Source organism: Dromiciops gliroides, chromosome 1 (genome assembly GCF_019393635.1).
Source record: "Dromiciops gliroides isolate mDroGli1 chromosome 1, mDroGli1.pri, whole genome shotgun sequence".
Taxonomy (NCBI): Eukaryota; Metazoa; Chordata; class Mammalia; order Microbiotheria; family Microbiotheriidae; genus Dromiciops; species Dromiciops gliroides.
In genome coordinates this window covers 634,685,887-634,701,173 of record NC_057861.1, presented here as the reverse complement: position 1 = coordinate 634,701,173, position 15,287 = coordinate 634,685,887, and the positions used below count along the sequence as shown (strand labels likewise).

General features: G+C 39.5%; 1 protein-coding gene across 2 annotated transcripts in view; it reads left to right on the top strand.

The window, feature by feature from the left end:
- Positions 1-15,287, top strand: part of LOC122736134 (katanin interacting protein) — a 205,190-nt gene that overhangs the window by 105,315 nt on the left and 84,588 nt on the right. The window contains exons 8-12 of one of the 2 annotated variants that reach the window (XM_043978179.1): positions 128-256; positions 4,558-4,822; positions 7,052-7,240; positions 11,428-11,600; positions 12,516-12,593. In XM_043978179.1, the coding sequence (XP_043834114.1) occupies positions 128-256; positions 4,558-4,822; positions 7,052-7,240; positions 11,428-11,600; positions 12,516-12,593 (834 nt within the window). The remainder of the gene's footprint in view (positions 1-127; positions 257-4,557; positions 4,823-7,051; positions 7,241-11,427; positions 11,601-12,515; positions 12,594-15,287) is intronic. The other variant, XM_043978180.1, reaches the window with a different exon arrangement.

Here is a 15,287-nt window from a genome sequence, read left to right as displayed (position 1 = left end):
TTACCGAGTTCCATTTCACCTCTGAGATTCTGACCTTCAAGGAAGTATCAGTTGCTGTGCAGAAGACGTTTTATAACTTGAGAAACAAGAGTTTTGACCACACCCTGTTCTTTGTGTTTGTCTTTAGAATCCCAGTTATCCCACCAACAGCACTCCCTGTGATTTTAATTTCTCCCTTCTGAATATACATGGACAATCAGACTCCCACAGCGATGCAGACAAAGAAAGGATACTTTTAACTATTCAAGATGTAACGGTAAGATCTCTTTTCAGCATTATACCAACAAGGAACCATAGGATTTTCTTTGATTGTTCAGACAATTGAGCCATAATTTGAATCACTAGGTGTGGTCCTTTACTGGCCACCGGGGAAAGGTAAAAAGCCAGTAATAAGACCAATATTTAATATAACAACAAAAAAGTCTTGAGCAAGGAGTACATCAAAAGACTTAAAGCAACATGTGAGAGATTTATCTGATTCTATTAAACATTATATTCTTTGGAATTAGTGGTCACAAGCAAGAAGCCATTCTGAATGCCTTTCTTCCATAAAAGTATAGGCCCTACTGAGAAAAGAAAATGTTGCTCTGGTTTTTTGCTGTCCTGCCAAAGGTTGTTGAAAATATTATTGGTGCACTGCCCAGAGGAAAAATGCTCCAAGATGACAGTTTGTCAATTGCATTTTATGTTGTTTTAAACAATGATAGAGGGGCCACTCTTAAGTAGGATTAATTTCTTGAATTAATCCACAATGGAGACCTTCAATGAAAAAAAAAATTTCCAAAAGAAAGACCCAGAGAAGGTAGTCAGGACTATAATCTATGCTTTCTTAGTAGTAGTTATTCCAAAATACCACCAGTTTAACCCATAATATAGCTGAACTGCATTCCTGATTTTTGTTACCAGAGATTCAGATCACTAGCCTAAGCCTGCAAATCAGGAAGTACCCATGTGGTGCAGGAGCGAGTGGGAGGAAACAGAAACTTTTCTTTTTCCTACCTTGAAAACAGAGCCAAATAGGCAAAATTTGCCTTTGGCATCCTTCTGCGCCCCTTTCTACCGTCTCCTCAGGCCCTCAGTGACCTGTCCTCGTAGTCCTTAAACTTCCCACAGTGGCATTCTACCTGGCTCATTCTACCCTTAAAAGGGCTCCAGAGGCCAAGAGTACCTACTTTGTCCCCAGTCAAGATGCCCATTCCCTCTGTGTAGCTAAGAGGAAAGTTATAAAAAAAAAAACAAACAATAAACTAAATAAATAAAAGGGAAGTCATCCAGCTTTAATTATGGCCCCTTAACTATCAAAGAAGTCTTGGTAGAACTCAAGAAGGAAAATAGTTAGCCCAGATGAATCAGAGATTTGGCAGCTGGTCCTCTCTCCCACCTCAGATTTTCCTAAAGCTCTCTGTTTAAATGGTCCCTTTCATGCCTTATATTATTCTTCACTGTGTTACCTGTTGTAGCCTTCTGAGGACAGGGAAAATTTTATGTTTCTCTTTTTATCCTCAGTGTCTACCAAGATGCCTTATATATAGTAGATACTTAATAAATGTCAAATTTAGTTAAATGGAATAAAATGGAATGAAAAAATTTAGGTAATGTAGGCAAAAATATTCTTGGGTATGAGGGTTACCACATAAATATCCCTGCCTGGAAATCTGTCCCCTGAGTCAATTCCTTTAAACTCTTTTGTTTTCACAGTTTCTTCCCTTTTTCTGCTTTTAAACCCCAAACTTTTTCTAAAAGTACTGAGTTGTTTTCAGGACAGTTTACATAGCAGGAATCACAGGGGTTTCTCAGTGGTAGGACTAGGTATTTGTGTGGCAGGGAAAGGGGAAAGATGAAGGGCTGATTTTAATGACTGGGGTCTTAATGAGGCTGGTGGTATTTGTAAGGCTAGGCTAGGCCTATCTAGCAGCCAATACTGACACATTGCACAATGCTGGGCCCCAAGTACCTCCTTCTGTGACAAGGTACAGAGAGATTCTTCAATATCCAGCTTTCGATTTCTCACACTGAAAAAGTCTAGTAGATGACAAAGGGTGGTTTTATCACGTTCAAGTAAAAGTTGGGGAAGACGTTCTGTTGTCTTAGCCTATTCCCTGTGTCAACAGCTGCTTATCTCTGGGGCCATGAACTGATGAAGTCTGGCAGCCATGCACTTCAGCACACATAGAGGTCCCAAACGCATAGAATACTTTCAGTATTGCTGCTGTGGTTCCACACAGATAACATGGATCAGTAGCAAAGGTATGTTCCCTGAAGGAAGTGTGCCCCAAAGCCAAGAATAATAATTAATTAGTTAACATGAGTCATGCTGAATAAACATTAAATTCTTCAACTAATATCCTGCCCCAGTTTATAAACATGGCATGGAGGAGACCAGAGCTCTGACAGTGGAGCATGGGCCCTCACAGGTCACACCAGTTTAGAAAGGCCTTGAGTTATGGGCCTGACAAGACATTACAGGCTGTGGGGTAAGGACCAGTCTTTTTTTTTTTTTTTTTAGTGAGACAATTGGGGTTAAGTGATTTGCCCAGGGTCACACAGCTAGTAAGTGTCAAGTGTCTGAGACCGGATTTGAACTCAGGTACTCCTGAATCCAGGGCTGGTGCTCTATCTACTGTGCCACCTAGCTGCCCCCAGGACCAGTCTTAATAACTAGGAAGGAAACTCATCTCCAGAAGACTAACCACTGGGTGATGAATATTTTTTCCCCCCCTATCAACTAAAGAGGACCATCTACTAAGGTATCATTCTTGAAGTGTGCCTGCTAGACACCAGGAACCCCTGAGAGACTTTTAGGGTCAATGTCCATGAGGTCAAAACTGTTTTCATGACAATAATAATAATAACGATAATGATGATGATGACAATAATACATTTGCCTATTAATACTCTCCTTCCTTTTCCAATTACAAATTTGTGCGAGGTCAGATTTTCTTCATAGGCTTCAACTAGAAGCAGATATAAGAATCTAGCCATCTATTCTATTAACCCAAACATTAAAGGAGAGATGCAAAAATATGTAAAACAATGCAACTCTTTTCACTAATTTTAATTCATCTTGGAAAATAGAAATATTTTCATTAAAATGTTATTCAAATTAATGTGTAATGAATGGGTTTATTACTGTCATTTCAAATGAATTAATATTGTAAAATATCAATTTTAATTTCTAATATGGTAAATATCAATAGATATTACTCACATAAACAAAAGCTTGTTGTGATCCTCAATAATTTTTAAGATCACAAAGGACTCCTGAGACCAAAAGGTTTGAGAACTACTAGAACGGGTTGTTATATGTATCAGCAGTAGGAAGATGTGCAGGGATACAATTACAGACCTGGAAAGTATTGAAATAAGCATTGTGTCTATGTAGTTAAGATTTTATTTTATTTTATTATTTTATTTTTTGAGATTTTACTTTAAAAAATCTTACAAACCACCTTCTATAAATTGAGAGAGCAAATGATGTCTGGCTTATACAGGTAGTCGTTTAAAGTTACCTTTTCATCTTGGTTTGAAAGTTAAACAATACTTTTTGAGTCAATAGACCAAAAATTCAAAATAAACTATACTGATTCCACATTAGGCAGACATGTTTTCTTTATTGCAAGAGACCTCATAGATAGACTTCTAGCACAATGTAGATATGTATAAACCCTTTGAAAGGCAATTAATAGAAGGAAAATCCAAAGCAATCACTCCTTTGAAGAATGTGACAGTTTAAAAACAAAGGTATGAGTATGTAAAACTCTTCAAAGCTAGGAATCCAGTATTTGGGGCACACTCATAGCCATTTGGGGCCAAATGTCCCCAGTTCATGGCTCCATTAAGATTTGAGAGTGATAGCATAAAAAAATGAGACTTGTGGGCTTTCAGCATGGGTTCAAAGTGTGTCTTATAAGCGATTTGTGACCTAGGAGATAATAAAGTTTAAGATTTGCTATGACCCTTTTAATGTATGTAAAGTGCTTTGTAAATCTTAAAAGTGATACAGAAATGCCAGCTATTAAATACCAGCTATAACTTTATAGGTTTGAGTTTGCAAGGCTAGCACTTTAGAGGCTGTTATTTTCTCCTGTATGCTCTATTGGCAGGTTGGGAAATCTGCCACTTACGTCTAAGAATACATAGCCAGTACTGCACCTCATCTCAAAAAAGCTAGGTTTTCCATAGCTATGGTTAACTGAGTCCAAGTGAATATAATATGCTTGTCATTTGCATTCATGGAGATTTTGCTCTGTACATAAAAATGTTAAATTGAACTAATCCCAGTGCCTACCTTACCACCATCTCTTGCCTCCATTTCTCCAGAGAAATGCCTATCTATCCTTACTCCTTGTTTCTTCCTTTGAGCCTATTCATGACAAAATATGGGGATGGGGGAACAGGAGTGGGAATGATGATTTTTTAAAACATTATTTCAGTGGAATTATTATTATTTTTTTGGCTAAAATTAATTATTTTCAAATGAGGTGGTCCATGCGTACTACTGCTACTACTACTACTACTACTTCTTCTTCTTTTTTTAATCTATTTGGATTCTGCTAGGAGCTGAGAAAAAGCCTGGAGCTTAGTGTAAATCTACAGAAAAAAGAAAAAGACTGTTCCTATGAAGATTATGATTCTATTGAAGAGGACTTACTCACAGAACAGGTGCCAGAGGATAAGACTCTAGACTCTTCTGGAGATGACCTTCCACTTTCTGGAAGTGACTCTGTCCTGGAAGAAGCTCCCAAGGATCAGGAGGAGAAGGGATTCAGTACTGAATGCTCAGACACACTCATTGTACTGGAATTTAATCCAGCTTCCAAAAGTGAGCTATTTCTTACATTCGGTGTGGCATGAATTGTGTTTGGTAATGCTTGAACTCTCACGGTGATATCCCTCAATCCGACCTTAACATCAGAGTAGGCCAGGATGGGGTCAGGGACTGCAGGAGTCAAAAGGTTTGGGGCTTCAAAGGAACAGGTCTCAGTGGACTGAAAAGCCAAGCACAGAAAACCATGAGAGGAAAAACATGGCTATTTTTAGCTTATAATGCACCAGAAATACACTGGTGCTATGGATTAAATTGCCTCTGAAAAGAAAAAGGAAAAGGGAGGTGGCCTGTGATGACAGTAAACCTGATCGATCTCAGGACAGGCCAATGGAGGGAGGAGGAATCCACATCCTTTCCATGCATTTGAAGGGTGAGCCACCACTGAGGGAGAACAATTGAATGGGGTGGTAGAAAGGAATGGTACTGGGGGGAATGCAATGGGAGGAGACGCAGCTTCTTGACATTTTAATATTTTTAACAATTAAACTGAGAAATAAGCCCTGCCAAATGAGGTGCTTGGAGCTGCATCATGAGGCGTGTAGGAGCCTCGGTGCCTGTGGAGTTGTGATGCCTCCCGCTGCCTTCGAGCTCTGGTGCCTTTGATCACCAGCAGCATGCTGGGCTGTTTAACCTCAATCAGGAGGAGGAGCTGGCTCTTACTGAAGAGGGCAACATCCTTTAAGTCTCTGCCAATGGACCAAAGAAAGGCTAATGTGGAAGAAAATGTAGCCAAGTTTTCCTGAACCCTCATGCTCACACACAAATACAGTTCTGGCTTGATCCTGAGGGCCTAGCTTAAGACTGGTCTGAAGTGGCCCTTCTGGCTCTGGGCCTTCTCTGAGAAAGACTCTCAAGAGGGCCTGATAATTCATGTGGCCCAAAACTTTAGATCCATAAGTCTAGGGTATCTGACCCTCCAGATGAATTCAGTTCAGCAAATAACATTCCTGTGCACTGATCACTGTGCTTGATACTTGAGGAAATATACGATGTAGAGATGACATGGGCCCTGCCCTCACAGAATTTAACAATCTTGTGTGATAGGTGGGATGAGGGGGTAGACCCAGGTTTATATTTCTTGCCTATTTATCTGGACAGAGTTGAGCCCAACCCTAGAGCCTACTGAAGCGCTGCCTTAATCCTAGCCTCCCATTGATCCTGTGGGTTCAGTGATGGACTGCAACACCTACAGAATTCCAGATGAGCAAATTCCCCAGGCATCCTACTGCTCATAGTGAGGGCTGGGAGAAGAGCCCACACTCCATAGAGGAGAGAGAGAGGGGAAAGAGGTGGAGTACATTTCAGGGAGTTCTCTGCTTTGCTATGCCCTTTCTCTTGTTTGGCATCCACAGTCTTTGTTATGCAGGGTCTACTTTGGGCCACCCCTTGCATCCTGAGTACCAGGCAGAAACCCAGGAAGCCACAAAGTGATGTAAAAATGGGCATCATTAATTGACAGCATCAGAACAGACATGACTTTTCTATCAACACAACTCAAAACCAACGAGATGGACATAAAATAATTCTAGTTACTAACCTGATATTTTTCCAGAATTCTGAGATGGCTTATGAGTTTGATACCTAAGCCACGTGGCACAACTCCAGTTGTGTTCATATTCTTATTCATGGAGGTACATGACAGTAACTCACATTTCCATAACCCTGCAATGTTTTACAAAGCACTTTCTGTGCAACAAACATGTGAGGTAGGTCATGTAGTTATTACCCCCAATTTACAGGTGAGGAAACTGAGGCATTTCTCTTCAGCAACCTGACATGCCTTGCATAGATTCACAAATACTTAAATGTCAGAGCTGGGAACTGAATCCAAGTGTTTTTGAGACAACTACTCCTTTGTTTACACCACAGCTCCTTCCCACAGTAGCTCCCATTTATATAATGCTTTCCAGTTTTTTAAAATGGTGTGGTGTGGTGTGGTGTGGTGTGGTGTGGTGTGGTGTGGTGTGGTGTGGTGTGTGTGTGTGTGTGTGAATTTTCATTTGACCCTTAGAACAACTCTAGGAGGTAAGTTGTGCAAGTATTATTATCCCAATTTTACAGATGAGGAAACTGAGGGCCAGAGAATTGAAGTAACTTGCCCAAGGTCACACAGTTGGTAAGTGGCAGACCCAAGACTCAAAATCAGATTCTCTGATTCTCTATCCAGTGCTTTTTTTTCTATTTGACTATTACACCATCAACAAGGATTGTGTTTTCTTGCAGATAAAAGGGAAAGAAATCTGTCTGCCAGGCGCAAGGAGAATGCTGAGCTCTTTATTCCAACCAAGCCAGACACAGCTCAAGGTCGAGGAGATCGCCAGCAGTGTGCTGCTTTGCAGGACCAAGAGAAATCCTACTCTAGTAAGGGATCCAAACACTACTCAAAGCCAGCTGAACCTGGTCTCCCTCCAGGTGGGGCTGTGTACTCCTTCCCTCCCACTCGCTGTATGCCAAAGGCTACTGAAGAGCATCTTTCTCTCCATTCCTAACTCTTCTTGTTTAAGTTAATAGTCACAGACCTTCTTTTTATAGACCTACTTCTCATAAAATTGAACTGATTGCTTTTATTTTGCTTGCTGAGAGGTGAAGGCTTCTATTGACTTGCCGAGCAACTTTATGAAAGTAAGAAGTCTATTAGTGTTTTGACACTATTTGTTAACTGTATTTTATCCCTGCCCTTCATCTACTTACTTTAGAACATGAAACTTTTGGAGAGAAGTCAGGCTTTCTTTTGTTAAAGGTGACTGCTTCACGTTTTGTTATGTTTGTTAGCTCTGTAGGATCTGCAGAGATCTTACACTGAAAATCACTCTCAGTGAGGGCAGTCCAACCTGGAGTAAGAGCAGTGCCTTGCGGCAAATGTCAGGAACGAGTTAAGACTCAATCAGCACCAGGGGAGCCACTTTGGCTCAGCAGAAAGACATGAAAAAGGCCTGTTGGGGCCTCCACGGAACCTGAGAAGCATAGAGAGAAGGCTACAAAATCACAGTGGCAATCAACAATATGGGGAATTAAATGAAGTTAGTGGATTCTTGATGGCACAAGAATGTCAAGGTCACCAAAGCTGATGTGGTTCACGAGATCATAGCATTTAAAGTTGGAGAATACTAGAGATTATTTATTTAGTCTGATGCCTTCATTTTATATATGAGGCAACTGAGGCCTAGAAAGGTATAGTAAGCCTAGAATGTTCTGTTAGTTTTTAAAAAAGAGATTTTGAAACAAGATTGGTGTTGTCATGTAAAATTAGAATAAATCAAGTGGGGGCAGCTAGGTGGCGCAGTGGATAATCCACCAGCCCTGGATTCAGGAGGACCTGAGTTCAAATATGACTTCAGACACTTGACACTTACTACCTATGTGACCCTGGGCAAGCCACTTAACCCTCATTGCCCTGCAAAAAAAACAAAAAAAACCCCAAACAAACAGAATAAATCAAGTGAACTTTGAGTATTAGATTCTTAATATAGAGACTTAGGTGAAGTTTCCTTCATAAATAGGCAAGGGGCTTAGATATTCTTGTATTAAAAAATGGAATTTTGGGGGAAATCGAGCATCTCTTTAGACTACCATAATTTCCATATCCATGGTGACTTGGACATAAAATTATTACCATAAATTTGTCAAATATCAGCTTCCCCCCAAAAAATCTTTTTATATATATTGAGGGGGAAAATACTTAGTAGCATTGACTACTACATGGTCTTTTATTGACCATGTTCATTGTCTGCTTTCTATGATGAACACTGAAAGAAAAAGGAGAAAATAATTTTAAAAAGAAAAGTGCAAATTCATTTGCCCTTAGGTTAGTAGGCGTGCTACATTCTCAATATACTTCCCAGGTTTACATAATCCTCAAAAGTAGGCCTCGGGTTGATTTTGCATGCCCCAGTCATTGTCAGCCAAACTGATGTCTCAGCAGCTGTACTTTCGTACTGGAATGTTATAGATTTATTAGCAATACTAGCCTCTGAAATGAAAATGATGATAAATGCTCATGCTGAATCCTAGCTGTCCATGGTTTTGAAGAGTACTCCTCCTGTTTCATGTTCCTGTGACTTCAAATACCAGAGTCTATATAATATTCATGAACTTCCTAAGAAATGAATTTGTAAAGCTTTTCATAAGCCTGTGGTCTTCTTGAGAGCCAGGAGAGGGTGAAAGGACACTGGTCTCTCATGGCAGAAACTTTACCGTCCAAGCTGTCAAAGTGCTCTGTGAAAGTGACATATTTGAGCCACTTTTCCTAGACAAGCTGCCAATCCAAGTAATAAAGTAATATTCCTTAGGTTCACTTAGAGAGCACTTCCAAGCCCTGTCATGAGGCTGAATTTCATTAACATTTCTGTCATGCCAACCCCAGAGTACACAAACCAATGTCCTACAGCCTTGTAGGCCTAATCCTACAGTGTCATAATAATCTGTTGTCCACATGCTTGCAAGAATCTGCTGCATATTCTAGAAGAAGGAGATGAGAATTAAAGAACAATATTTACCTGGTAGTGGCTGGAGGTCAGAGGAGATTTTATTTAATCTAGGTTCCTGACTGTCTCATCATAAAATCATAAGTCTTATTCTATTTGCTAGTGATTACTTTCTTGTGAACACAGGAATTTAAAGCTCCATCTTCTCTTTTTCCTACTTTCCTCCAATCCTCAGCCATCATTTCCATCAGAAAAGCAGAGAATGTCAGAGATGGAAGGCTAGACCTCATACCCAGCCATCTCATTTTACAGAATAGGACACAGCTGACCATACAACCTGAGTCCTGAAAGGAAATTGTAGAACCAGCTCTCCTAGGTTATAGATTGCAGACATGGAGATATGAAGAGACTGAGGGAGAGTTCTGACCAAGGTCACACAACAAATCAATAGCAGAGCTTGGGGTAGAACCCGGATCTTCTCCTACTTTCATCTGCCTTTTCTTTGGCACCACCTCGCTGCACTTTTTTCAACAGAGGTGAAAATTGGGTATTTTGAATCATTTAAAAAATTCTCTGCAGAAAGGGCACTGTGAGGTCTGTTGCAGATTTTGCTAGTCCTCATTTACAGAAGGAGAAAAAAATTCATCCTGTGTCCCAATGACCGATTGGTTAATAGATTCAGTGGTTTGCTAATTCCAACTGTCATACTGTCAATCTGACATAGTAGCATCAGTCTGGCAGTTTTATTTTCTAACTTCCTAAGCCCTGGAGATGGTCAAATAGCTTCTGAAAGGAAAGAAGGCTGTAATGTTTAAAGGAGAAGGAAGGACATTGAGTGGGGTTAGAGAGAATTGGATATCTGTCCCCACTGAGCATTCAATCAATTCTTTATTTTTATGATCATAGAAGCAGCACTTTAGGAGGTAAGTTTTTCTGAGGACTACACAAGAGTCTGATGGAAAAGAATGCTACCTAATTTTTAATCAGCAAACCACCCATAATCAGACATAGAAAGAAATCTTCTTAATGCCCTTGAATACCCTAACCAGATTTATAGATATGTACATGACAGAGAGTGACATCCTTTTTATGAGGGGAACATCTCCATTCAAAACATATTTTCCTTGCAGTGCTGGAAACTACCACTGTAGGCTTAGACTAGATTTTTTTTCACCCTTTTGAGAATGCCAGTGTTCCTCCACCCACTGAGAATGCTTTTCTGTGCTACTGCTGTTGCTTAACTTCCACATGTTGGATCTCAGTAAGACTCTGAGAGCAGAAAGGGAGATTCAGATACTACAAGATTTGTCCTCCTTTGGTTTTCGTGACGCCTTACCCAAACACATACAAATCAAAGCATGTTATTTAATGAACGGCCTTTATGTTTGGTCCATAATGAATAATAAAGGTGCATCTAAACATATTGAAGTAAGTTGCTTTAGGTTTTCACACTTCAGTGCTCCATAAATCCATGATTTCACTGATGTGAATATTCCCTCCACCAAAATAGACTGAAACCTCCTTCACACCACAGTAGGTATATTGAGGCCAAAACTCATTAATCACCCAGGGACTCATTTTCTATCCATGAGCCTTCTCAGACTCAGTAGGCTGATCCTTAGGGAACAGATGAAGTTTTTGACTTAGACCACACTAGCATGGTATTTGAGAACCCAGAGTAACTTCCGGACCACAGTGACTCATCAGAGGAGTACCTTGGCAAGGGGAAAGTTTATTTATGCCCTTAATATCAGCAAGAAAAACCACTGTGTAAGGGAAGGAGCACTGAACTTGAAGTCAGGAGGTCAAAAAAAAGTTAGAGTTAAAGTAAATATTGCCAGCCATAGAGCTGGCCTTTCTTTGTTTGTGCCTTGGCAAGTAACCTAATTAAGTAACCTAATGGAATCTCAGTTTCTTCCTCTGTAAAATGAATGGGTTGTACTACATGACCTCTAAGGTCCCCTCCAGCTCAAAATTCAGTAATTACATCAATCACCCCTTGACAACAAGTGTTAAGTGATGTGACCTAACTTCACACTTCAAAAGTCAGTTCTAATAAAAGAATCTCTTGATATCCAAGATGGCTATGGAAAAGGCTTGGACAAACTTAATATCATTTGTACTTCTCTCCGTCAGTGTGGTCTAAAGGAACGTCGTCTCGCTTTCTATTGTCAGGACCAGGAAGCCGAAAAGAGAGGCCTCTGTCTGCTACCCGAAAGAACATATATAAGGATGAAGACCCTGAAGAGGATGCCTCCGCTGTCCTCAAAGCTATACAAGCTGAAAATGAAACCTTACAAAAGGAAATCCTTAGCAGAAAGGCAGACACTCTGGCTAGCCAACAAAAGGTATGTTAGACAGCTGAATTCAATGCAGAAGCATTCAGGAATCACAGGAGAGAAAAGGAGTTAGTATTTCTTTATTCAACATAGATGTACTATTATGCAAAACACAGGCCTATGTGGAAATGCCCCTACAAAATAGCATCCTGACTCAAAGGAAAGTTTCTACGGAAGGCTTAATTTAGGCAAATCTTCAGATGCTTTAGGCAATTGCCTCCTTTCTCCTCAATGCTCTTGTTTTCTCTCATTTAATATTTTTTTTATCTTTTTTTTTTTTTTTGCGGGGCAATTGGGGTTAAGTGACTTGCCCAGGGTCACACAGCTAGTAAGTGTTAAGTGTCTGAGGCCGGATTTGAACTCAGGTACTCCTGAATCCAGGGCCAGTGCTCTATCCACTGCGGCATCTAGCTGCCCCTTCTCTCATTTAATATTAATAGTAATAACTGGCATTTGCAGAACACTTTATAGTTTGAAAATCACTTTGTGTTATTTCACTTGCTCCTTATGACACCTCTGTACGGTAGACAGGGCAGATATTGTTATCCCCTTTTCATAAGTGAGGAAACTGAGGCACAAAAAAGTTTGCCTCAAATCATACAACTAATAATTGGTAGAGAGGACTGACTTTAAGCCAGGTCTCCATATTCTTAGCTGAGTGTTCTGTCTACTACTACATGCTACATCACCTGGGGAAGAGCTAACTATGACTTGAACACCTCTCTTTAATTCTTGCTATTGTCATTTTTAATAAGGAGGGTACAGGCCTAAGGTGAAGGAAGTAGTAGCCAGCATGGGAAAGGAGGTAAGGCAGGGAAGTTCCTGTAAGCACTTTGTAATAGGAGTTCTTCCAAAGACTGATCTCCAGATCTATAGCTGGCAACATTTGCTTTAACTGCAACTTTTTTTTTAACCTCACAATAGGAAGAGGAAGATTCACCAGTGAAACCTTGGGCTAGTCTTCTGAAAGAAGTAGAAGAATTCCCTTTTACTGCCCTTAATGTAAGTAAAATATGATCCCTTCAAATATAATGAATAAATAAAAGACATAGCCTCACATAGAACACTGGACTTGGCACTAGAGGCCTAAATTTAAGTCCAGCTGCATTGCTTGCTAGCTTTGTGACCTTAAACAAAGTATTCAACTTCTCTTGAGTCTCAGGTGATTCATTTTGAAAATGGGGATGATGGGGGCAGCTAGGTGGTGCAGTGGATAAAGCACCAGCCCTGGATTCTGAAGGACCTAAGTTCAAATCCGGCCTCAGACACTTGATATTTTACTAGTTGTGTGACCCTGGGCAAGTCACTTAGCCCTCATTGCCATGCAAAAAAAAGAAAAGAAAAGAACTGGGGATGATGCTTGTACTACCTGCTTCCCAGGGTTGTGAATATCAAATGAGGTACTATTTGTATAGTACATTGTTAACACCTATTGCTATATAAATACAAGCTAGTATCAGTGAGGCAGAAACTAGTAAGGAGTTGGGTCAGTGTGCTGTTTATTTCCAGGATTTCAATTGTACCCTGGGAACTGCTTCTTGCCTAGGTAACCAGGGAAGAAATCACTAAATGTCTGTCATCACCACCCAGCTCTTCCAATAGCAATATACACAACTTGCCTCAAAGACAGCAACAGTTTGGAGCCGATGGCTTAGGATTAGAATTTTTTTTCCAGGAACCACCTTGCATATCTGAACTTCTAAGGACCTGGGAGGTACAACCAACTTTGCAACTCTGGTCACGTTGTCCACTTTCTTTTCTGTTATGCAATTTTGTTTTGATACAGTAGATACTTCGCAACAAATACCCAAACGACATCCGCCTCACCATAGAGTATGTTCCTCAGACACAGTTAAGCAGAACCACCTAACAGCATAATTAGGTCTGATAGTACAAGTCACCTTCCATTTTTGCAGTTTTCCAGTTGTTATCAGAAAGGAAGAGAACCTGCTTTCACTTTGATGACATGGTACCAACGTTGTCCTTTTTCTTTGACTCTTTTGTTACCTTTGTTTATATTGTTGTGGTCACTGTGCATATTCTTATGCTAGCTATTGTTTTTTCATTCTTCATCATTTGATATAGATATTCCTGTGCCTCTCTGAATTCTTCAAATTAGTCATCTTTTATGGCACAATAATATTCCATTACACTCATATTATAATTTATTCAGCCATTTCCCAGTTGTTGGGCACATTTTCCCCCGACTTTCTGTTATTACAAATAATAATGCAGCTATGAGTATATTTGGACATATGGGCCTTTTCTTGATGTCATTAACTGGCTTGAAGTATAATTCCAATGGTGGGATTTCTGAGTCAAAGTGTTTGAATAATTTAGCATTTTTTGTTGCATAATTCCAAATTGTTTTCTAGAACATTTGGACCAATTCACAGTTTCACCAGCAGTGAATAAGCGTGTCTGTCTTCCCACAGCCCCTCCAACATTGAATTTTCCTATCTTTTCTAATTTGAAGTGTGTGAAATGGTACTTCTGACTTATTTTAATTTGCATTTCTCTGATTAGTGATTTGGAACAAATTTTCAGATGCTCGTTGATTTTATTCTTTTGAAAACTATTTGTTCATATTCTTTGAGTACTTGTCTTTTGGAGAATGTTTCATAATCTTAGAAATATGCATCAAATTCTTATAAATTTTGGTTATCAAACCTTTATTTGAGATATTTAATGCAAATTTTACCTTAGTCCATATATTTTCTTCCAGCTGCCTGTTTTTGTTTATAGGATTTATAATTTCATAGAATCCAAATATCATTTTGTATTTGATAATTCTGTTTCACTTCTGTTTAAAAATTGTTTTCTTTTGCTTCATTCTGTCCCCTTCTTCAAAGAACTGATATGCATCTATTCAAGCCCTACCATGGAATACTCCATGTACTAGTCATACCTATGTAGAACAATTAATACATAGTTACTTCCTCCCTTACAGCATCTCCATTTTATCTGTTAGAATCAACTTATGAGTTCTTCCAACCTTCACATACTAATAATTATATACCTTCTCATCTCACCTCTCCTCTCCCCCCCACTGCTCATGAGCCTTTTTTGTTTAGGATATCAACATAGCATGATATGCTCTACCTGAGGTAAACTTGGTCCATTATAGCACTTATCCAACCCCAGATGATTTCCTTTTCTTCACCAATTCCAAAATTGTGATAAGGACTAATTATAGAGTTCTACAGCATTTTGCAGAGAAAAGATATTAGTATTTTATGTGAGTAGCTTATTAGAAATATAGTACCAAAAAGGGGGACCTGGGAAACATTATAAGTATTCTTTATGAAAAAGTAGTGACTGAAACCCATATGGACATAGCATAGTTCCTTCAAGGGATGCTAGATACCACATGACTTTTCTCAAATTAGCCCCATAGGTTTAGTGTTGTCCTTAGTTCTCAAAGAAGACCAAAATGACATGACTAGGTTGGGTCAAGGTATAATGTTTCTGACTGTGGCCAATCACATCAATATGAGCTCAGAAAGCTCTACCACAGGTCAGACAACGACGACGACGATGATGACCACAATGTGCGTGTCCACTGACTGGAGAATGGCTAAACAAATCATAAATGAATGTAATTGGATATTCCTATATCACTAAGAAATGATGACTATTCAGAATACAGAGAAACATGGGAAGAATTTTGTGAACTGATGCAAAAAGAAGTCAGCA